We start from the raw sequence: 25718 nt of genomic DNA, 5'->3' as shown, positions 1-25718 counted from the left end.
CACTCATGAATGTGATGCAGACAACAAAGGGGAAACTGACAGTGTTATTTTGTTAACTGAATTCCGAGAAAAATTGTTTTATTCTCTAAAATTGGAAATGTATGTGCAGCATGATCACAAAATGCACTTTGATATGAGAGCATCTGACCAAGACTGAACGTTCAAACATGACAGGAACAAATTCAATGGCGAAAAAGGCAGCTCTCGGTAGGACGTAAATGCTCCACGCAATGCGATCACAACATTGCACCGTCTTCCCAAACTCCCAATAAGTAGTGGGGTAGCCTAGTGGTTACAACGTTATGCCGGATATCCGGGTTCGATTCCCCACATGGGTACAATGTGCTAAGCCCATATCTGGTGTCCCCGCCGTGATGTTGCTGGAATATTGCTAAATGCGGAATAAAACTAAACTCACTCTCTCACCCAATAAGTATCTGGATGGTCGCCAAAAGAAGATTTTTTCACTCTCCAGTAGTGACATTGCCGTGTTCAAGTGGAGTTGTTCGACATGTGTTCGATAAGGATGAGATCTGGTGACCGGGCCCTGCCACGATGACGACGTGCGTTGTCGCCCTGGAGGATGAAGTCCAGTCCGATTGCACCAGCATAAGGTCTCACGAACATGTCCAGAATGTCATGCCTGTAGCGCACGTGTCATGGTGCCCCATTGTTTTCCACCTTTACTAATCCAAACCCTCACAGAGCCGCATCAATAGCGGTCATGCTCGGCGTCATTGGATGGCGTCTTGCTGCAATCAGGAGAAAACTGTCTTCTCGCTGTATGCTGGAACCCTGTCTTATACCTGTCCTGGCACCAGTGCACTGAGCCAGCGATGTACTGCAAAACGCTGTGGAACATACTGAAAGTTACAACAGCACACCATAGCGGTAAATTACCACAAAACGTCAAACTGTCACCACCCTTTTACCTAAAGTTTACGATGGTTTATAAAATACATTTAGCACCGATCAGTATTTTAAGCGACATCCTAAATTCTGAGATGCTTGCACAAGTAATTGAGAGTGTTTCCTGCTTGCTTTTATACCTGACTATCGGAATGGGGAATATAGCCGTGCAAAGTACACCCATCTACCACCCACACGTGGGCGAACATTCCTGTAATGAATGACAATACATTCCCACTTACTAAAACAATAAAATGAAACGCAAGTTCAAATAATTTTAAAGCATGAATATATAACCATTAAAAAGTTAGGACATTAAAAACGAAAATGCTACACAAAAGTATCTAAATGTAAATGATAATACAAAATATATACATCAGGTCAGATTCCCACAGATTTCTACGCCATATCCCCACTTTGTCCAAAGATGCTTGAAATAATCGCGGGTATCAACTACGACAATACGATAATGCATCAGTTTCCGGTGAAAACCTAATCTTGCAGACCACTAAGGAATTCTATTGACACTGTTGACATGTACTCTACCGTACAGAATATTCCGCGAAGCACTGTAACTGTTTTACAATACATACTGTGTAAATATTTGTAGCTTATAGAATATTGCCACTGTTTCTTCATGGAATGCTATGCAATAAATATCTTATCTTATCTATCAATAAACAACAGACTGAGTATCATAAACAGCAATCACTTACAGACAGTTTACGGATTAATTGTCCATTATTCTATGACACGAAGGTATCTGTTCCGTAACTTAAATGATCATGTCACGTTAGCTTGTTTAAATCGGATATCTAATCACCATGTTGAACACATGCCCATTGGATCGTATTTCCACTTTAATCGGAAATGTAGGAGCTGGAACGCTGTTATATTTAACTTTCATCGTCACATTTCTATTTTCCCGGGGCCCCGGGGTAACACGATACGGCGTTATCGGGAAGATTCCTGGCAATGTGAGGCTGTGGCCGTTGGTTCCATTCACTGCAGAACAACATACGTAAGCCCCATCATCATGATCCTTGTCCTTGACGAAGTGTGAAAGAGTATTCACACAGCACGCAATGTTACCTACAGTATAGAAAAACATTGCCAACAGTGTAGGTGGCGCTAAGTCGGTCGTGGTGCCTGGGGCGTCGATGTGTTTGTGTACCGTTATGTTCAGTCCATTGACTTTTACTGCGTGTAACGTAAAGGGTGTGTTAATGACGATGTACACATTCATCCATTGACTTTTACTGCGTGTAACGTAAAGGGTGTGTTAATGACGATGTACACATTCATCCATCTGGACACGGGCACAACAAAAGAATATACATAGAACACAAAACATCTTTAATTAAAGTTATTTCGGACATGTTTATGCACGAAAGTCTAAACGTGCTATTGTAGATGAATTTTTTTGGTAAAGGGTGTAAAATGCAATATAAGACTATAATCTGAATTACATTTGGAACAATATATAGTTGCTGATACAACTGCAGGCATGTTATACGTCAGATCTGTCAATGCCGACATGGAAGCCGCCCCTAGGGGCATAATTTGAGCAATGCTGAGGAATATCGCACGAGTTCGTATAAATGCTGAAACATTTTCTTTATTTAAGAAACATTTGATCTTGGATTATTTTATGGACGTGTAATACAATTAATAAATTTGCAAAGCTACCAAGAAGGATTACACACACAGCCAGACTGAGATGTACAAGTGCCTAGTTTGTCTCACAGTCTCTGAACTACATTATTTTCTCTTCTGCGCAGTACTTTCTCCAACGCTAAGGCCCTATAAACGTATCAAGTCTATATTTCCTTCAGGTTCTGAATCTCCCATGACACTGGATCTCTATTTCAATTTCAATGGAATTATTTGTTTCTATCAAAATTCTATATATTCAGAGACTGGGCGTCAGTCTATAGTAGTGCTAAGTGATGCTGGAGACACGAGTAACTGATCACACATGTGATGTATATGCAGCGAGACAAACAACCAGTCTAAGGTCAAGGGTGAAGTCCAATAACCTATGTTTGCCAGATGTCATCTTCTCACAGTCGACCTCACATCGGTTTCCACTTTACTCACCATATACGGCAGATACTACCCGGATTCCCGGCCTTTGTTGTGGGAGGATATGGTGAGCAAATATCTCGACGACGGCGACCTTTTGTTTTCGAAGTGAAGATTTGGCGAGGGGTGTTACAATTGGAGAATGGTCTCTTCAGAGGGGTCAAATGGTCAGGCACCAAGGCCTGCGCCACGGTCAATACGGCCTGCGTGGGTGTTTACTCCGATATTCAAGGTCGTTCAGATAACAGACGCTGAAACTGATATAGGTTCATGTGTCGGTGTTCCAGGGGCTGGAGCAAGATGTATCCTATAGACTTGGATGATGGACATACATCCATGTTATAAACACACACTGCTATACAGAACTATCGGAATGATTCAATAATTCACATGATTCAGTAAAATATATTCAGGATAAGTGTCTGCTTTGTGAAATTCCAGAATCGGTTCTCGTCGAAGGTGTCCGTCCGACATTTCGTCTTTTCAAACGCCGGACGCCGTTTTTTAAAGGCACGTTTTATTTGTCGTCATGGCTCTGTGATAACTTCTTCAAGTGGAATTTAGAAGCTGGTATGATGAAGAGGATCACCTTTTATATATAGCAAACGTCTTTATTGTACTAGATGCGACGTTTCTGTGTAGATGCTAACACCGTTATCAAGCAAGTGATATGAAAAGATTGAACTGAATTGGTAACGGTGATAGCGTCTACGCCGAAACTTCGCATCTATTGCAATGTAGAAGTTGTCTACATGTATATATAAAACGTGTTCCTCTTCCTGGCCCTGCCATGTCTCGCTACATATTAGTGATGGGACAGCTGTAAAGCAATGATTATTAGTTTCAACCACAAAATAATAAAAGTATGTAAAAGACCGGGGTCCATAATGCCAATGGACTTATCTAGACCTGCCTCATATCCGGATAGAATTGCTGCAGGGACTGACACAGGATTGATTCTCTGAAAGGTTCATGCATAGTAAAGCAAGGACTTATTATTCAGTAGAGACTTGGAGCAAGACTAAGGTGACCGGGACTTAATATGATATGACCTATGCAAGATAAGATTGAAATTATCACAAGTGAAGATCAATATGTCATGTCTATAGATATAGCCGGAGGAATTGGAAAAAAATTAGTTTAGAATTAGGTTACAGACCAGATCAGATATCTTTATCGCTAAAACTAATAGTTAAGGTGATACACTACACTTATATGTTGTACTCATAGTTTAAATATACATACACGTAACGCCTTTCATTGGCATTTAGCGGTTGGTGAGATGAATAACGGGGATGGTTCAATCATTACCGTTATCAAGCAAGTGATGTACAGCACAGTGGGTAAAGCGTTAATATGAGTGAGTGAGTTAAGTTTTACGCCGCACTCGGCAATATTCCAGCTATATGGCGGTGGTATGTAAATCATCGAGTCTGGACCAGACAATCTAGTGATCATGACGGCATGAGCATCGATCTACCCAACTGGGATACGATGACATGTGTCAACCTAGTCAGCATGCCTGACCACCCGATCCCGTTAATAGCCTCTTACGACATGCATGGGTTACTGAATATTGAACAAACTTTATGGATAACAACTTCTTTTATTTCGTGAGTGCAACAGTTTGATACAGATTCTTGTACCGTTGTCACTGAAGAACAATTCTAACCCGGATCTTCACGGGGCATTATGCATGAGTTACGTTATGCTGGTACAGTAAAGTACAGGCTGATAATGCTTATTGAATTTGCACTATAGATAAAGTTGGTGTACAAAGTGTGATGGATGTTTACACAATAAGGAGTAAAACACAATACAGATTTACCAAGAGAGAGATTAACGAAACGCCAGCCATGGGATGGACAATGGGAGTAATCAGAAGTGGGATTAAGCTTAGTGATGATGTTTCTGGTGTCCCCCGCCGTGATATTGAATTGAATTGATATTGCTAACAGCGGCGTAAACCCATACTCACTTACTAGTGAGGATAATTGTTGGCTGTATAGGCATGAAATAAACTGGTCTCTGCTGATGGCAGTCTCGATTTATGAAAAGGTATTACATATATTATCTGTCAACTAAGATATATGTAGTTTTCATAGCTTAACGGTGTTAGCACTTACACTGAAACATCGCCTCTATTGCAGTAAAGACGTTGTCAATCCTTAAAACATGTTCTTGTTCGTCATACTAGTGTCTAAGTGCCACTCAAATAATATTTACATTGATTGACAGATAATTAGATATTGTTATGACAAGTAATGGCATGGAATTATTCCAGCCAGACACTGTCATTAATGTTTTGAGCTTGAAAGAAAGATATCCATGTATAAATACAACGATCAATGTCTGATAGTGTAAAAGACTTTGGGCAGGCAGACAGTTACTGCGTCAAGTTAAATTAGCTCGTTTTATATCTTATTGAGTAAATCCATAGGGATAAGTGAAATAAGTTCGTTTGAATATAATTCCTGAATGCAAAGAGTGCCAAATGGTGATTTTGTTTGTTTTCAGTGAGCTTAAGTTCCTTTCAATATACTTCGTGCATGTGAAGAGTGCAAATGGTGATTTTATGAGGCCAAATAATATACCATATGTCATTCATATTCATATTCACAAGCAATCGAGCGATTGGCTTTGTTTGACAACTTAAGAAACGATGAGGTAATGTTGACCTCATTTGCATATTCATTAGATGTAAAACTTCCCCGTGTCAACCAAAGAGTTGACGTCAGTCTGTGACCACCTAAAACTGTTTCAGCCGGGAATTTGTCTTATCATATGACATGACACAGACCACTAATGCATTGTGCAACTGTTATATTTGGTTGATTTTCTTCTGTCATCACAGTGAGATCTATTTTGATGCAAGTAGGTTATACTGACCTCCCAACAACTAACAACAACTGCCAACGTCATGGAGAAAGAAAGTTTAACTATATTTTGCCTAACAGGGTGAAATTATTTGTCTCATTAAGACAATATCAACGTTTGATGTAACACATAAATAAAATGGCATTTTACTTTAATTCATTCGTAATCTCTTACTGTTGAGGATATGAATTATCTAAATCATAAGCATGAATGAATAGTTGTAATACAAGTACATTTTCACTCAGTCACTGGGAAAGGTGTGCGATCTTTCGACCAATCAAAACGTTTATGCTGCTCAATAACACTAGTTCGTAAACAGCTAACAGCGGTGGTGTGGAGTTTGTTGAAAGTGATTAGAGCGAAAGAAAGGGATTGTCAGCTCTTGATTTCTGTATTTCGCAGAAGTTCAGTCTCAAGAGGAACTGCTTAAAGATCAAAGGGTTTCTTTAAGTGTTGCTTAGAAGAAGAATGGCTGCCGTTAGTGTTCCTATGCATAATGGAAATATTCAACATGGCGAGTCTGGGGCTGATGTCATCGAAAACGGCAACGAGCTTCTGAATGGAAGCGAAGTGAGTGAAGTTCCAGCGCGAATAATAAGGAAAGCCAAGAGGCTAATAAGGAGAAGCCCAGCGAAGGAAATAGGTGCAAAAGAAATAGTGACTGTTATTTCAGGAATGCTAATAAGCGTCTGCCTTTATCAAAGAACAGTCGGAAATCGAGAAATGGCCGAGGTCGAGGCGAACCAAAGAAAGGTCAGAAATGTTTGCAAATCACTGTTTTGTTTCTTAACTTCGTAACGGATTGTGCTAGGGGTGATATAATTCACTTTGTTTGTCGAAAGGTATATATGGTACGTACAACTATTGTGCGTTTCTCCAAATTGTCATTTGACAGAAGTTGTTTGTTTGTTTCGCACCCACGTGTTTTGAAAGTCAGCCATCTTGTGTGTTTGTAAACAGTGATAGTTTTCCGGTCCATTGTTTCAAATTCTAGGGTTGGACCAGTTTGTTCGATGCACGGATAGTGAACGAATGCATTTGTGCTTTTTGCATGCTCTCTTTCCCTTTGCAGTTGTGATGTCCATCCGCTTACCACATGATCTATTTTGGGAGCGTCCGATTCGTGGTTCTATTTATAGATCAAATGATGTCACGTGATCTTTCGATGGTTGACACCATGCGTTACACATGCATCCCCAAATAAAACAGCGGTTATACTTGTGGCAAAGTTGTGCACTGTCGACATTTCCACCTTTCAGGTTAATCATGGCGGGAATCACAGTACATGCACAATCAAACTGATCTTATTTGCAGAGCTCTCCAAAGGAGTGACTTAGTGGGATCTGGTATGTTCTTACAACAGGACTTAAACAGGTCTTGCTTGCCACTTGCGGATGTTCTAAACATTTTAATGTGACAGTCACTTAAGGTTGATGGGATTGGAATTGGGAAAGTAACAATAACAAATGTCTAGGCTAGTGTGGTTCTTTTGTGCAGTCACAGATCCTCAAATGCATGCATTCTAAAATCTACTCTTTCCATTTCCTCCCAATGTTTGGTATGCAGTAGATGGCATTTTGGATGTCCTTCAGTATATCTGTATATTGACAGTGACAGAGTGCTTGCACTAAAGTACTGTCAGAAATAGAAAAAAACTGTGCATTTTCTCATTTACCTCTACAAATTATGTAGTTGATATGTGCAAGAGTGAAATATCGGTTAAACTAAGTTCGGCCTAACTACAGTCTCAGTGGTAGGGACATAGGAAACGTAGAAAAAGGACTTTACTGAGGAGAGATTAGTGCAGAAATGAGAAATGCGACTTATTTGGAACAGACCATGGCTTTATGCAAATTAGTGTGCGACGATATTGTATTACAAAGGACACTTTTAAATGCCCAATTTGAAATTAGACGTAGCTTCATTATAAACTATAGCTGGCGTAAAAAAATAAAACTTTCATGCTCAAACTATTAAGGATGTAGCTACCATGGAGTCTCACTGTCACTATAAAAAGAAACCGATAGGAGGGTTCGTCTCAAAAGCAAAACCTAGACAGGTGTTGCAGACGATCGTTGGGGTAGGGCTGGATGATAAAGATATCAGCTAAGATAAGATAATCCTTTAAGGCAATTATACTGGGGAAGTACACAGCATGTCATAACAATTTAGTAATAATATCCAGTCGTGTCGATCTTCATGATTAGGTGGTCATGCCACCTACATATTTTGAGAAATTTAATATGATGCGTTTCTATGGTTATCAGGTATCATACTCTGTTACATATCTCAACATAAACTTTATGAAAGAAAGACACGTAAGATGTTAATCAATAGATAAGGCATAGTCAACACACATGAAAAAGCACAAAATATCTTTGAGATGCCCCCTTGTGCCTGTAGGCAGCATGTGCATTTCATGCCAGGTGAGTGAACTGTCCGTCGTCATACCTGGCTGAGCGACCTAATTTGCCATCTTTTGTCTGATCTATTGTTTTCAGCATCTATTCATATTTTTTCTAAGTTTTGCCCGATTTTATGAGTAAACTGAAACATGTTTTTCTGGATATCCTATTACGTATCCCACTGAATGCCAAGTTAGGCCGAAGTGGGTTATTTCGACATATGCTATTTGCAGTTGTGTAAATTTTATGGATACAGAGTAACAGCCTAAAAACATTTTTTTCTATTTCCAACATTACTTTAGAAATTATGTCCAGTCAAACTGAGATTGATTCAGTCATTGAAAACAGTGTGAGAAATAAAGAATAACATTTTACCAAGTCCAATTTACATTAGTAATACATTGGTTAAACCACTTATATTTTGTTTGCATAATAGGACCAGTGTCAATTCTTGCTGGGATCTGCCATTCCATTTTATTTGAATTTGGGGACTTCCTAACCAATTGGACATTGATAGGAGTTAAGACCAGGACCTCTGCTTGTTCCAATTCTCATGTAAATCACCATGATCAAGGGAGGTCCTTTTTGGATCTCTGACATGATATTCATTCTGCAACCAACTTGATTCTCTCAAACATTAGGTGGCGGTGGGGTAGCCTAGTGGTTAAAGCGTTGGCTCGTCACGCCGAAGACGCGGGATTCGATTCCCCACATTGGTACAATGTGTGAAACCCATTTCTGGTGTTCCCCGCCGTGATATTACTGGAATATTGCTAAAAACGGCGTTAAACCATACTCACTCACTCACTCAAACATTAGGAATATGATACACATTATGTCAAATGCTTAGTTTGATTTTTTTAAATGCTGGTTACCGGATGTCATCATTCTTCTTCTGACATAAGCTGTTTACAAATAAATGAAGTTGTTCTGCCATGTTGTGTTTCAGGAGGTGCTGGAGGAAAGGGTGTGTGGGGAACCCCAGGCTCAGAATTGTTTGAGGACGGTAGGATTCACGACTCCCATGATCCCAATTACGATTCGGGATAGCCAGGTGAGAGAAGTCTCCCCCTATCCCAGATATTTGTACTTCTCTTTTTTGACAGCACATGGATTTGCCTAAGTCCAAACAAGGGGTGTCCAGCTAGTAGATTGGGAAAGAGTCATTTTCTTTAAAGAATATTGATCTTCAGTAGCCCATGCTTGTTGTAAGAGGTGACTTACGGCATCAGGTTGTCAGGCTCACTGACTTGGTTGACACGTGTCATCGGTTACCAATTGCGCAGATTGATGCTCATGCTATGATCACGGGATTGTCTGGTCCAGACTCGAATTATTTACAGACTGCCGCTATATGGCTGGAATATTGCGGAGTGCGGCGTAAAGCTAAACTCGCTCACTCACTCACTTTAAAGAATATTTTAGCTTACATTTTTTATATAAATTAGGAAATGTGTAACATGTCAGTCAACATTTTCAGTGAAGTTGTTAAAAACAAACAATTTAATCCTTTGTCCTCTTTTTTTTTTCCCTTGCTGATTACAAATCACCTTGTCCAAGCCATCATAAAACATTATAACTGTTGCCACATAAATTATGAATAGGGAAAGTTTCAGTTCATATATGGGTATTTTTTCAGACACTGGCTGCAGATTGGGAAATGCATGTCAATAAATAGGTCTAGAGAAATGATTTATCACCATGATTATTGTGGTAATAATACTAATAGTCCTGTAGTATGATTCTGTGCTACAAAAATTGTTGCCAGTAGTTTATAGTAGTGGCATGTGTGGAATCTGTGCCAACTATGCTTATGGTTAAGCTATTACTAGACTCAGTCACTCAGGCCATTTACGTATGTATGTGCAGGGAATTGTCTAGATGCTAAAAGGCTGATCTTCGACCCAAGTCTGCAGCAAATGTTGGTCAGCATCACAAAATCTGAATATGAATTTCCTAATTCATTATGATAAGGTTGTAACTGTTGTTATGGCTTTAATGAGGTGAATGTTGTTTCACCGTTAGCAGATATAGATAAGGCTAAATCAAGTTAATTGTGTTAATGCTTACTTTTAAGTTATATAGATTGCACTGTCACAAATCCTATGAATAAAATCTGAACATAAAAAATCCCAGTTATGAAGAAAATATTATTAATTTTCCTACTTTACCAGATAAGAGCATTTAGTTTGGAACCTTGGAAAAATCTCTGTGTTTGTTTAACGTGATAAGAGTGAGTTGTCTTGATAAGCTTATCAGCAGATCAGAAGTTGAGTTGTACACTAGTCATGCTGAAACAACAAGCTTTGAAGGAGCTGTGTCTCATGGTGACACAACACCTTAATCACTCATTGCACATAAAACTGTCAAGTTTGTAGAAATTGTTTTGGAATGTGCATTTGAACATCAGTCTATGTAAACTTAAGCTCAGTATTATTCGTTACACCGCTATACTGAGTCTAAGAAAACCTAGTAGAAGGTTGCGGTAGCTAACCTATTGAATTGACCAATCAGAACACAGCTGACCAAATCATGAAAGTTAACATTCACACACCTTGTTTGAACTTTTACCTCGAAAATGTTTGTATTTGAACGATTCCGAATGCTATTTTTCTGCGAAAAATGATAAAAAGTGGTACACATGGAGGACGCCATTATTCACAACAGTGAGTAACCTATCGCTGAAAATAAGTGTTTTTGTCAAGATGTCATCTTGTGGAAATATATGCTAATAGTAATCATGTCATCAGAAACCCCTAAGCGTATATACTGCAGGTCAAATATCTGTATTTTATGTCAATTTCATCTTGCGTCGCCATTTTGTAAGTTTATAAGTCCCACTGAACCCAAAAGTAGCTGTTGTCTGATTGGTTAAATCAGTTTGGCCATCTCATGTTAGGTTGGACCCTTTAGTTCGACAGTCATAGGTCACTCAAACATGTCAAAGGTTAGCTGACGCGACCTTCTACTAGGGTTTTTTAGACTCAGTATAGCTAACGAATAGTACTGAGCCTAAGTTTACTTAGACTGATTTGTACCTCACATGCAGAGTATATCAGCCTTAGCGAAAATGAAAGTTCTGATCTTTGGCTGGGTTAGGTGAGAAAATTATTTGAGTTCCTGGAAATATTTTTACAACAAGACTTCCAAAATAGAACACCAAGATTAACCCTGAAATCTGTACATACACGTCTGAATGGTGACATCAGTAGATAACAAGATAGAGGATTATAAGTAAATTACATTGAAAAACCTTTGTTTACAATGAAAAAAGAGGCAATACATTAGATCAAGTAAGTGGCAGCAGCGATAAAATAAGAGGCCTTGAGAAGTGATGTGAGTGCATTTATGAATATTCATGATCTGGGTTCTGGAGTCGAGATTAGTGTTGGAAGCTGGCAGATTTTGGTTTGACAGATGACAGAACTATTTACAAGGTTCATGACATTGCTATTACATTGATGCAATCATCCAACATTATCCTGATATGGAAAATAATTAGAATAACATTAAAAGATGAGATCTATTAATTTAAAGTTTGTACATACAATGGTCTACCTTAGTAGCACCATAAACTGTACAGGTATGTAACAACACCCAATGGATGTGATGCTATAATTGGTAAAAGTTTGTCACAAGATACACTGGCAAACAAAGACCCTGTGACGTCAAGCTTGGTTCATTGAGTGTGCATAAGCTATTTTCAGCAATCAATCATCTCTTCACAAAACTCTCGAAATAATCCTAGCAATGAATGTTTTCAACATTTTTTGGCGAAATCACTTCCAGTAGTATATAAGCATTCACTTTGGTATAAAACTGGTATACTGCTGTATGTTTGTTGAATTTGTGATCTCTTCACATGTTATTAATAGACAAACGTCTGCTTTTCGGACTTGAAAAATAGATGAGTTATGTCAGGAGCAAAAAGGTCTCAAAGCACCTTTTGTCTCATAAATATATGTACAACATTTTAGAAGCAGTTGGGTAGCCTAGTGGTTAAAGCGTTTGTCATGCCCTGGGTTTGATTTCCCATATATGGGTACAGTGTGTGAAGCCCATTTCTGGTGTCACCTGCCATGATAATTCTAAAATTGGTGCAAGACTACTCATTCTAGAAACAGTCCCATTCCCAAACTGGCCCTGACTCAGTTTTGTACATTTTGAACATCCATGAGGTTGCCAGAATATTGTCTGCTGCATAATACTATTACCATGACAGTACATTTGTAAGTATGTGTCCTTTGGACCAGTCAGCATGTATAAGCTGGGCCTTTTGATTAATTTACAAAGAATTGTGGTACTGGCAAACAAGGATAAGTTGAGCACTGACCTGACAATTGACCCGTATTAGCATGTATGAGTGCCGCCCACTGGTGCTTGCCATTGTTAGCGAAGGGGCCCCAGGTTGTCCGCGATCAAGTGTAGTGCGACTTGCTACACCGACGTGAGAGTCTTATGAGCAAGGTGTGTGCAGCTATGTGGGGAATCAATTTCATTGTCATGCAATGCATGTGCACTAGCCTACATCTGCTCTACCTTTCACAAACCAAATGGGTTTGCTCATTGCCGTGCACCGCCTACTTCTCGTAAACGCGTTCTCTGCGCCGGTCCAACTTATCCTTGTTTGCCAGTAAGTAACTAGTGATGAAGTTTGTTACGAACCTTTCTTCAATTGGTCTGTTTGAAAAAGTTGATTTGATGTATGTATTCATCCCATGAATATGGTCTGTTTCAGGGAGATTTTATTGTGGAAAAGATAGACCCTGAGTTGACCCAGAGGGAGTTTGAGGCTGTGCTAGAACCTGTGTTACTTGAATACTTCGAACATGGAGACACGAGGGAGGTTGAGGTGAGGAGGCCATCACATTGACTACTTCCAGTTTGCATATTGTTTTGCCCCAAACATGTTTTGGTTGTAATGTAAGGATATTTTGGATTTTGTTTTCATTTCATGCTCTTTGAAAAAGTGTTATTTGGATGAAATTGTTGAACTATTAATAGTAAATGATTTCGTACATTTGGTTTGTTGACAGTTAAAGGGTTACTTTCCTTTCTCTATTGACCATTGCATATGTGAGACATTCATTACAAGCATGCTATAGACTAGTATAGGGAATATAGAGTTGGTGTTGTGAACTCCAGTATCCTACATGTAAGAGAACATAATGGATTAGTTTGTCATTTATCATGTTTATAAATAATCTTTCACCAACCTTTCTATCCATTTTCGGGAAGTAAACAACACAGTGGTAGTGTTAAGTGTCTAAAGACACTGTTGTGTATTTTCTGAAACAGTGTATGCTGAAGGCATAGAATCTGCCGATGGGATAGTGAAAGGTGAAAATCTCCCATTCACGAGATTGATAGGCAGCAAACCAAATAGCAAGTGAAAGGGTGAGCCAGTTGCAGCCGTGCTGTCTTACGACTCTCCATTCATCTAAAAAATGATCGCTTTTCCCTGAGAAGTAGCCGGTATAGTTTGAGGTTTCTTTTTGCCTGAAATAGGAAATTTATGACTAATGGAGGTGCTTTCACTAGTTTTAGAGTATCAAATACAATGAAATATTTCTGAACAAGCACCCTGACTTGCCATGCTAAGTGTAGGATCACTAAGTATTCTTGGGCCTGCTTTCAAAATGACTCACTTTTTCTAATTCCAATCATACTCAAAAGGGTCATTCACTTTTGTTGTCTTCAATGAACCCTTAAAACTTGTACCTTAGAACCTGGTGATTGGCAGATCTGTTTCTCCAAGAAAACAAGCTGTAATTCATGTTGAATAGTGTTCAACTGAGGCAACGTGATGAACAGCTTCAGCATGGATGATTCTTAATGCTAGATTACAATAATTTGCCATCTCTGCAGCTCTTTTCAGACAGAAGAAACCAAGTGTATAATTACAATTCGCATTGTTATTTCATTATTCTTGTATTTCAGGAGGATCTGTCTGATTTGAATGTTAGGAAGTATAAACCAAAGATCATAGAGACTGCTGTTAGCATGGCTCTGGATCGTAAAGCTCAACATAGGGAAATGACGTCACAACTCATATCGGATTTGTACAGTAAACTCTTGACGTCAACAGATATTTCAGGTGGTTTTGACAGTGTTCTCTCCAGGCTCTCTGACCTGACAATAGATTCTCCAGAAGCTCCAGTGGTGAGTGTAGCTTGTTCAGTAATTGTACTTGTTGCTTTGTTGGGAGTAAATAAATGCAACTCAAATTCCATATACCAGTAGAATAAATGATGGGTACCTCATGCTTGGCATATGCAACTTTTGTTGTCTGGCGTGTGTCTTTATTGAAGTCATCATAGTGCTCATGCCTTCTGCCAGTGGTTTGTCGTATTTCATTTTCTGACATTTGTGGTCCAGTGGGGTAGCATCTACCTGAAGCCCAAGGTTTGATTCCCCGTAGGAGTATAATGTGTGCAGTCCATCTCTGGTGTCCTGTGTTGGTAATGGACATTTGCAAAAAGCAGTGTAAAAACTCACTACTGACAGTTGTGATGCAGTCTATTGTAGTATTCAGCACTATTCACTCTATCCCTTCACACAATGTGTTAGTTATCCAGTATATTTCTCCCTGAATAATGATTTTTATCATGTTTAAGAGAATAATTTGATTCTTGAATATTTGACTTAAGAGAAAGTATATCAGATAAAAATCACAATTAATACTTGTGCAATTGTTGTCATAATCCAAAATTTTGGATTCCTTTTGCAGGTTGTTGGCCAGTTCATTGCAAGAGCTGTAGCCGATGACTGTCTCCCGCCAAAATACATTACTGGATACAAGGGCAAGGTTGAATGTCCTCACACACGGTATGTTTGTGTTAGTGGTTTTGTTCTGCAGGTGATTTGTTGTTAAACAGGTCCCAAGGACCTGATGCTTGCTCTAAAAGCTGACAGAAAATGGCGAATGAGTTGAAGCCTTTTGGTTTGGCTGACAATGTATCATCAAAACCGATGGCATGGTTCATTGCTTATGCTCACAGTCACAAATTTACCGGTCCCAGATGTGATTTTCCCTTGAAAATTGCAGACTTGAGTTGAAGCAGCATTCGCTCATGACGAGTCAGGTTAAGTCATGATGATTTAGTAGTGGTATCATTTGAAAGATTCCGAATCCTATCTTTGCCTGTTTTGTTTGCTGAATTGATTTTATATATTTCTCTGATATAACTGAATTTAAATTAAATTTTCAGGAGTGCTCTTAACAAAGCTGACTTGTTATTGAGCAAGAAACATGGCATTGTCCGTCTTGACAACATCTGGGGAACAGGTGGTGGTCGTCCCGTTAAATACCTCGTTAAGCAGGTAAATATTGCTGCCTATTGAGACTGGATGTACCAGCATTAGATTACCACAGAATTGTATTGAGCGAAGTGGGAAGGAAATGTTTGCCAACCATAGATTAAGCTATTTCTTTTATCTAGTTAAAACTGGTAAGGAGAAATTTCATATTTAGCTTCAGATAACTACCTAACCAAAACAAGGTGTTACTGCTAGTGGTAATAATCACAAATAACTGCATTTAATAACTGAAAGTATTGTCACATGGTCAAACATTGTTTCTTAGACTGAACTACGTTTTGGGAAAGGCTCTCTGCATATGTCTGTAAATAACAATATTTAAGAGGAATACTATACTGTCACCTTGTTTAGCTTATGTTAAATCCAGAAGGTTGAATGCAGAAAAATGTCTCCAGAGGTATTTGTTAGCCATGACTAGCTGTCCCATACAAAGTCAGATCAGGATCATGGGGATATCAGTGATCTTTGCTGGAAAAGAGAACTTAATATATTAGGTGGTCAGACTCAATACCATGACAGCATGGAGCCTTGTTCACAACATCAGTCTCTCGTTTGTCTGGTCCAGACTTGACTGTTTGTCTGGTCCCGACTTGACTGTTTGTCTGGTCCAGACTTGACTGTTTGTCTGGTCCAGACTTGACTGTTTGTCTGGTCCCAACTTGACTATATGTCTGGTCCAGACTTGACTGAATGTCTGGTCCAGACTTGACTGTATGTCTGGAAGTGGTGCTACACCTCAATGTCTGACCTGTTCTCAGACGCCATGATTTGACTTCAGATGGTGATGCTGCTGAAGGAGTACCTAGCTTCAGGAGACATGGACGAAGCAACAAGATGTCTGCGTGAGCTCGACGTTCCACACTTCCATCACGAGCTTGTCTATGAGGTAAGCAAAACTGGAACTGTGTAATAAGAACCTGTAATCAATGCACAGAAGACAAGTGTATCCTAATGTTTGTCATAAGTTGAAACTATGATTTCCTGTAATTAAAAGATGAAAACCAGATATTTTTTTTTCTGAAACATTGGTTTGAAATCAAACTAATTACAGAAGACAGGAGCTTTACTTGAAGATATATTTGTGTTTCAGGCCACATTGATAGTTCTGGAGGACTCAACTGACAGAACAAGAGACATGATGTGTGAACTGCTTAAATCTTTCTCAGAGGCCATGATTGTCACCCCCAACCAGTTTATTCAGGTATATATTTTTTAAAGCCAGCTTCTTCTGCTTCTTGAGCTGCCAGTTCAAAGAACTGTGTCTGGTTCCACTTATCACATCTTTCAATCCCTGATTATCAAGATACCATTGACCCATGAAGATCCGGGTTAGAAGTGGTCTACAGCAACATTTGCTTCTTGTAAGAGGCGACTAATGGGATCGGGTGGATGGCTCTGCTGACACATGTCATTGTATCCCAGTTTTTTAATCGAGGCTCATGCAGTTGATCACTTGATTGACTGGTCCAGACTTGATTATATACAGACCACCGTATGACTGGAATATTGCAGAGTGCAGCATTGAACAACAAACAGAACATCATCCTTTGTTTATTAAGCCGACACCCTGTTTGGCTGGTTTCATGCCTCAGACTTGCTTTAAAAGCTATGCATCTTTGGCAACTTCCGCTGCTGTTGTTGCAAAATTCTTTCTGTGATGTTGCTTGTAATTCTGTTTGTGTGATATCCATGAGTACTTCTGCTTCCAGGGCTTCCGCCGAGTATATGATGCAATGCCAGATATCTGCCTTGACGTTCCCAATGCATATGTCCTCTTGGAGAAGCTGGCCAACAAGTGCCACCAGGAGGGTATGCTGTCTACGCTGCTGCTGAAGGAGCTGCCACAGAGGTACGTCCAAGGGGAGCTTGCAGATGGAAGGAATGCTTATATGTTGCTCAAGTCTATCGAATGGTGGTATTGTAACACATATAAAATTTTGGTTCTTCTTTGACTTGTTTTGAGTGATATGATTTGTGTTATCATTGAAATCACCCGTTACTTGAGTGAAAGGATCACTGGCTTCATGATGCCTATTTCTTTTCAGAGGCCGCAAACGATTTGTGTCCGAGGGAGATGGTGGACGAGTGAAAGAAATCACTCCTTGAACATGTCACCTGACAGACATTGATCAACATTGGTGAAGGTCATTCCGGATGTTTTGCATCTCTCTTGACTAACATTGCCCAGGGCATTAATGTGCTCATCCATTTCCATGGAAACCATGTCATATCCAGTTCAGCCACGTCTGCATAATTGACATTTCCAAAAGTTTTGAAATTGACATTGAAAATGTTTTCACCATGCTGACCCAGATTGATCATTTTTGTTATCCATCGACTTTGTTGATGTTATTATTTCTTTTTTTTTACTAATTTACACAAACATTTGGATATGATATATGTTGTACGAGTGATGTTGGCTTACTGAGTTTCTCCTTGTTACACTCGTTCGTCTGATTGTATAAACATGTTTTCACCCATAAGTACATTAGAATTGGTGCATTGTTTCCACATTTAGTATGTCAATACTTGTATGGTTGCTCGATAATCGTGAGGGCTGATCTAACTTAGAGGTCTCAACAAATTGGATTAAATAATTTGTTACTGCAGGAGTTGTTTTGTTTTCAATACAAGAAACACTGGTCAGACCATTATTTCAGTTCCATCATCTATTTGGAATGCCTGGATTTGCGACAGGACATGTTCCAGGTTTACTTCTTAAATGATTCCGCTGATACTAGGTGTACATATCGATTACTACACAGGTGCCTATTAGATACGGTTTTATAGTAAGATATTGAAATACATAAGCTACTTTACCTGACAAACTGACTGATATAAGGAACTGTGTTTTGTATCTGGCCACTTGAGTTTGTTATAACCGTAGTTGACCATATGCGGGTTGAGATTAACACAGTATGGGACAGGAACGAATGTAGTCAATCATTTATAACTCTCAAACTCACAACATTATCAGAAGTCAGCTTGAGTATTAACATTGGTATACCGACAGTGTATGAATACCACATTTGTTGGGGGTCATGATTTGGCCGTAGACTTCCTGAAGGTGCAAACTGTCAATAAGATGCATTGTTTTGGCAAAGATTGTATATGTGAATAGACGATTTTAAAATCCTGTTCATGAGAGCATGTACACACTACTTTAGTGAATCTGCGCTCAACAGTAATGTAACCAGTTACTTCAGGTGGTAAAGGGAGCACACATAATTCATGAATGTTATTTCGATGTGGCTGTGACATAGCTGGAATATTGCTGAGTCCGGCGTCAGTCTAAGCTCACTCACTCTGTCGATGTGTTTAGTCGAGATGCTTTGAATAGTAATAATCCCATAATTCGCCTGGCTGTCAATTTGTACAACATTACTAAGAGACATCACAAATGGAGATGTAGTAATATTTATTTACAAATGTAGTAAAGTATCAATATATTTGGCATTGGTGATAAAGGGAGACAATCCACACACGCGATAGATGTATCGCCGAGCACATGCAAACATACAGCAATTTTTCCTACTCTGAACAGTTTTGTTCATTGATTCTATTATATTATAGTTTGATCCCACTGAATTTTGGTGACTTCAGTGCAATATTCAGCATACACAACAGTGAGAAACAATCACGCTGACCTGTCAATTGCACACATGCCATCAATGTACATGCAACTGGATAGGATATTGTCAGTAGAGTAGCTGACAGCAGCTCAAACAGGCGCAAATTCAGGTTGAGGTTCTAGGAATGTATTCCAGATCACCAGTCTTCCCCAAAGTCCTCTGAATGGTCTTCTGTCATGAGACGCTGATGCCTATGTTTTGTGCGTCGGGAAACATTGGACGCAAGATTCTTTACGTTGGCCATGCACAGAGCCTGGTGATCAGACACAGAGGAGGGAGTGTCGGAGGCCTGCTTGACTGGAAAGTTAAAACAGCAAATGATTCATCCTGCTACTAGAAACAATGGTGATCAGATGTGGAGGGACTGCTGTAAGGTTCTAACTTAATGAAATGTCTAGAGAATCTTCATACAATACAGTGAGTTTAGTTTTACACCACACTCAGCAATATTCCAGCTATATGGTGGTGGTCTGTAAACAAAGCCTGGACCAGTGATCAACAGCATGGGCACTGATCTACACAATTGGGATACGATGACGTCCCACAATACAGAGCATGTTGGTTTGATATAGAGGAGACCATCAGAGGACTGCTTGACTGGAAAGTTTAAACATGACAGGATTTAAGTAATGTCTTGACTAGATAAAACAGTTGTATGTTTTCTCTGAAGTCAACTTATTGTTCAGATTGCTTAATATGCACTTATTATTTTCTCGTGATCCATAAGAAACTCTTTTCTGATATTAGTCAAACAAACTATCCACACACTGAGCTTTATCTGTAAATTGATTTTGTCAGTTATTCAAGCAGTATTTCAAGCAGGAACGATTTTAATGAGGCTGTTATGACCGACAGACAAAATAGGTTATTTTTGTGTCGCGTGAATGTACATATCAATTATAATGACCGTGGTAAAAGAGCATAAAATATACAACCACCAGGCCAGATGGCCAATGAGACACACTAGACAATATGTGAATAAAATATAAGATTAAACCATAACAGGAGTACCACACATGCGAAAGCACTAAGAAAAAAAATGTTTGATCAATATGTTATAGGGATGATAGCTTATGCCGATACATACAGCTGCCAGTGGATTAACAATATTTTCTGTTTGAAATGCAGCTTGTTCAGTGTTTGATAACTGAGCAAAGTTTAGGTATAGAATACTACCTTTTTGAAACAAATCATACCGAAGATCAGAATTATATGGACAGTTAACTAAGAAATTGACTTTGTCTTCGACGGCCTGACCACAACAGTGACGACAAAGCCTGTCTGCCAGTGGTGTGTTAGGGACTTTTCATAATTTATGGCAGGGGGGGGGGATGATTTGTATTTAGAAGCATGTACAATGTGAATGATCCCACTAAAATTTACGTACAAAGTAAGTGAAAACCCCCCCGCATATCATGTTCAAAATCAATGACCCCCCTCCCATATTCTTTAAGCATAATGTAGTATTTTTATGTACAAATTTGCCCCCACTAGTATATGTGTACAAAATTGCTGACCCCTTCCTTCCCAGAACAAATTGTGTGACCCCCCCTTAAAATCATCATCAACCCCCCAGCCATAAATTATGAACGGTCCCTTAGGACGAGAAAATCTACCATGTTCTATTTCTAATGGAAGTGTACCACTGCGTATGTTTACCTACAACGCTATGGTGCTATCCAGGCAGTATGGAAGTTATGTATGGTTCAGAAGTAACAACTAAAGAAATTATTTTGAATTGTTCTCCAACAGACTAATCAGCTTTCTCAGTACATGCATAAAAATAAAATCGGTGGTGTCACTCACCTGATCCAGCACTTGATGGCCTCTCCCGCCAATGTGCTACACACTTCACAATGTTTTCCCGGATGATTGGAGTAATTTGGCACAAAACAAGGTAGCCGGAGATTTCTTACATCTGTCAAGGAACCTTCAGTATTGTGTAGACTGAACACACATACACATGAGCAGTAATTAAGCACTACCTGAATCCAAAGGCAATTCTTTCACTGGATGCTTGGCATTTATGACTGCCTGCATGGAACCAGTGTTTAACGGCAGTTGTCGACATTCCTGTAAAAGTATAGAAGTCTGTTGACAATGAGCAAATTTCAATCTGTTGCTTACTGCAGTTAATGTCGAACAATAATTTGGCCCACTGTAAAGAAACATTTGGACAACTTGAAATATCAATGTTCCCTGCTCTGTTTTACCCACATGCCTCTGTTTAGTCAAATTGTAAGTATGTGCTTATCTCTACCTCAGTAGTATACTCCTCACAAAAAATTAAGCAACAAGTATTTTCAGTGTTATATCTTTATCAATATTGATAGCAAATTTTGCCGACATGTTACTGAAGGGTAAATAGCTTTCAGTATTCAAAGAATACATAACCTTTAGTGACTGTCAAATTTATTTATCTGATAACATTGATTACATCACCCGAACACAACCACCCTCAGAAACAACATGCAAAGTGTCTGGCATGAATCTGCTCCACTCTTCACACATGCACCCTGATCGGTGGAAACCTACCTGTAATCATTCCTCTTGTACAACAAACAGGTCCTTACTTCATTTTTTATGGATGATTATGCCCGTCCATGGATGATAATGCCTGAGGAAGAGTTGTTAACGACGTTGCTTAGGTCAACAACATCACACATATGGACTGGCCTGCAAGGTCACTTGATCTGAATCCCATTGAACATACATGGGACATTATTGGAAATCGTGTTTACAGTCTCCATGTTCACCCCCAGACTCTGGATGACCTTGAGCAGGCATTACAAAGAGAATGGCAGAACATTCCACAACAGCAACTTTAAAGGCTCATTTGATCAACGCCAAGACGTGTAGAAGCTTGCATTTGTGCTCATGGTGGTCATACGCGTTACTGAACACTGCTTCACTGTCCAAAACTGACTTGAACCGTAATGTTAACATTTTGCTCCATCAATGCAGCACATTTTGCACGACTGTTTCACGGGTACATGCTTTTGATGATTTGTAAGTCTATTATTGCTCAATATCATTTCATGTTGTTATTCTGTGTACATATGTTTCACCTTTCTATTGCATCATTCCATGATTTACAATTGCAATAAATGAAAATGTAATGAGACTAAAAATTTGTGTTGCTTAACTTTCTGTGAGGAGTATAATATTGTGTTTCCCTATAGTCCCTCACACTTTGGCTTCTTCCTGCACGAGCATCACCTGTGTTCATGCATGACGTGAAATGTCATTGTGTTCAGATGTAGCATTTAGATGGAACACCACAGTACTGTAAATGACAGATACTTTGCATAGTTAGTTCCTTATTTTTAGTCGGTGGTATACAAGAACAGTACAGCAAACTTTGACAACTAAATGTTCTGTGTTGGAACTGGTACCAAGAGGGAGTTCTAAGGGATGCAACTCTGCATAAACACTGAGTTACTGAGGTTCAGGGAGATGCCAATGCAACTCTATTGAGTTACTGCAACTGAGACAAGAGGTTATACTGCACCAAATCCGAATCAGTTTAACAAGCAGTAGGGAGTCTTCAGTGCAGATTAAATCATCTGGCAGCTGTGATTGGCTGATTTTGTGTTTAAGATATTTGTGTTTCTTATATGTACATCCATCAGTAGTTAAAACTGACCATATTTTCTAATATTCAAAGCCGTGTTTTTAACATGATGAATTATGTATGGTGAATGTAACCAAAGGAACTGGTTGAGGTTGTTTTGTTAATATTGCTGCTTTATGGCTAGACAATGCACAAATGTACATGGAATAGCTGCTGCAGGCAGATTAATAAAACTCTAATGTTGCTATAGATGTCAATGGGAAAATATGTTGGTGTTTGTGTAGCCTGGAGCACCACCTCAGTCACCAATACTGAGATCCCCAGCACATTTAACTACCATGCAGTAGCCAACCAGTTGTAGGGTAAAATTGTGCCTATGGAACATTAATGTCTTTCAAATTACAACCAAGGTAGCCTTTGCATCCATAATAAGACAATATTGTGAAGGATACGAGCCAGCCTCATGATGGAGACTGCCACAGTGTCCTTCCTCCTCAAGGACGGTGTGCTCTGCCTCCTGGAAGAGACGTTTACGCAGACGGTCATTCACCAGAGGTAGGATGTTCTCCAGGGCATCCTTGAACTCTTTCCCTGTCAGGTGACCCCCCTCAAGGGATTGGAAGGGCAGGAGCTGATTCTCCAGCTGCAACAGCCAGGGGGCAATATTTGAACATACAGCATCATCAGACTAGTTCATCTTATATTACCCTGTGAAGATCCAGGTTAGAATTGATCTTCAGCTCATGCTGTTGATCACTGGATTGTCTGGTCCAGACTCGATTATTTACAGACTGCTGCCATATAGCTGGAATATTGCTGAGTGAAGTGTAAAACTAAACTCACTCACTCATCTTATATTATTAGGAAGCCACATGCATTTTCTAAATTAAAATGTTACAGTTGAATTCATGAAACATAAATTTGAAAAAACATTCGTAGCAAACATATTTTTTCAAAATATGCCTGATTTCAATCACCTTCAAGATTCTTTTCAAGAGATGAAATTTTACAGACCATATTTCATAATGTTATAAGTTACATAGAGAATTTCATTTTCTGAATGAAGGCATTTTCACATTTGTTTCAAGTTAATGTGGTAACATTTTCTCAGTTATTGTTTTAAGATAATATGAAATAATCAAAATATGGTTGATAAGAGTTGAGTGGTATATAACTATGAGGGTGTACAGTCCTGCAACTGAGCTGTACCTCGAGGAAGCGGGGCTCACGGTACTTCAGGATGATGTGGATGATGAAGGTGGAGACATTGTGAGCAGAGATCCTGTTCTCACTGAACGACTGGTAGCTCATCTGTAGCGTCTCGAGGTCGTCCTCCTGGAAAATATGTTGAGGTTAACCTTGAAGGGATTCAGATCACTTTAAAATAATGTAATTTTCTGAGTAAAATTGATATTTTATACTTATCCTGACTCATGTATTTTTGCTTGTCTTCTTCTCCTTGCGATCGTTAGTGGAACACTTGAATCCCCTTTTTGAAGCTCCCTTCAAAAAAGCAGACGTAAAATCACTACTCACCAAGAGTTTTCTCCCTTCCCAGTTTTGGCAAGGAAGCGGCACAACCGTCTCTCCAGCTCCTCACTCTCTCCATTATTTCAAGCCCGACACTTAGATTTGCTGGGAAATCCAAAAGTGCCTTGAGGGAGGTTGGGAGGAGCTTACCTCATGAGTCAGGATAAGTATAAAATATCAATTTTACTCAGAAAATTACATATTTTTCCTTATCCTGCTCATCTTATTCCCCCCTTGTAGAATCCCGCAGTTTGGCGATGGGTCATGCCACTTCTGGATTCAAGCTTGGTGATTTCGTCCTGCATACCCCCCCTATGGGAACTTCATGGTAGCACTGTTAATTACTGCTAGGTTCTGCTGCTGCTGCCCTTGCTTCCAGCTTTCTCTGATGGGGGGACCACAATTTGTCAACTTTTGGTCCTTTCTTCTGTTAACATTATATGTGGATTTGAGCAACTCCATCTCTTGATGCATGCATCAAGTGGAGAAGCGACCCTTCTTATGTACGAGTACGTCCTTACAAGTACAGGGTCTATCACTCATGCTAGTCTGTCTTAGACGTGCACATGGACTCTAAAGCTCTAACTCCCCAGAGTGTTGGCTTTTGCAAGTCACGTGATAAAGGGCGAGACTCTGTCTCAGCGCCTTTGTGGAACTGTCAGTTGTTGTGCTACAACAAGCGGTCCGAACTGGTGAATACGGAGCGTCCTCGGTGGCGATGTCTCTCAGGTAGTGGTTGGCAAACGCCATGTCCGATTTCCAGAAGCAGCCCTCCATTATCGTAGTGATGGAGCAGTTTCCATGTAGAAGCTGAGTGTTGATGCCAGAGCTCTAACTTCATGTGGATTGGAGGCTCGTGAAGGATCAAGTCCTGCTGCTTTATAGGCCCTTAGGATGACAGCTCTCATCCATATTGATATCGTTGTCGCGAGAGATCTCTGTTGGTGTCTCTGTCGATATAGGGATGAAAAGGCGCTTGAATTTTCGTCTCCTGGTCCTAGACCTTTGTAGGTAGACTTTTAATGCTCTTACTGGGCACAAGGATAGGTCCTGTGTATCCTGAGGCCCAAGGACTGATGATAATGCTGGGATGTGGAACTGTCTGTCAGGTTGACCTGGTAGTTGATTCTTTGCTATAAAGTCCCATCTTAGTCCCATATGTACGATGTTGCGGTGAGCATCAAATCGTGTCCGTTCAAAGTCCAGAGCATGTATTTCCGACATCCGTGCTGCTGTTGCCAAGGCAATCAGAAATAGAGTTTTCTGTGTCAAGAACTCATAAGATGTCCTATCTAATGGTTCATAAAGCGTCACTGGTGAGATGCTGTAGAACTATATTGAGGTCCCAAGCGAGACTTTAAATCTCTGTTGTTGGTCCTCCAACTT

General features: G+C 39.6%; 2 protein-coding genes across 2 annotated transcripts in view; one reads left to right on the top strand and one right to left on the bottom strand.

The window, feature by feature from the left end:
• Positions 1–6151: 6151 nt before the first annotated feature.
• Positions 6152–18205, top strand: LOC124274362 (programmed cell death protein 4-like). Its single transcript, XM_046709736.1, has 10 exons — positions 6152–6624; positions 9226–9330; positions 13015–13128; positions 14217–14438; positions 15007–15104; positions 15488–15599; positions 16375–16482; positions 16687–16797; positions 17306–17445; positions 17642–18205. The coding sequence occupies exons 1-10, from the start codon at positions 6340–6342 to the stop codon at positions 17700–17702; spliced, it is 1356 nt and encodes a 451-aa protein (XP_046565692.1). The 5' UTR covers positions 6152–6339; the 3' UTR covers positions 17703–18205.
• Positions 18206–18997: 792 nt separating this feature from the next.
• Positions 18998–25718, bottom strand: part of LOC124274361 — a 44408-nt gene continuing 37687 nt past the window's right edge. Inside the window, 5 exon segments of the mRNA XM_046709734.1 lie at positions 18998–19525; positions 21035–21139; positions 23255–23300; positions 23302–23445; positions 24012–24137. Of these exon segments, the coding sequence (XP_046565690.1) occupies positions 19365–19525; positions 21035–21139; positions 23255–23300; positions 23302–23445; positions 24012–24137 (582 nt within the window). The 3' untranslated portion in view covers positions 18998–19364.

The sequence above is a fragment of the Haliotis rubra genome, unplaced genomic scaffold, assembly GCF_003918875.1.
Source record: "Haliotis rubra isolate DU_JTF1 unplaced genomic scaffold, ASM391887v1 Scf19, whole genome shotgun sequence".
Classification (NCBI taxonomy): domain Eukaryota; kingdom Metazoa; phylum Mollusca; class Gastropoda; order Lepetellida; family Haliotidae; genus Haliotis; species Haliotis rubra.
Note: the sequence above shows the minus strand (reverse complement) of the source record. Positions and strands in the feature narration are given on the sequence as shown.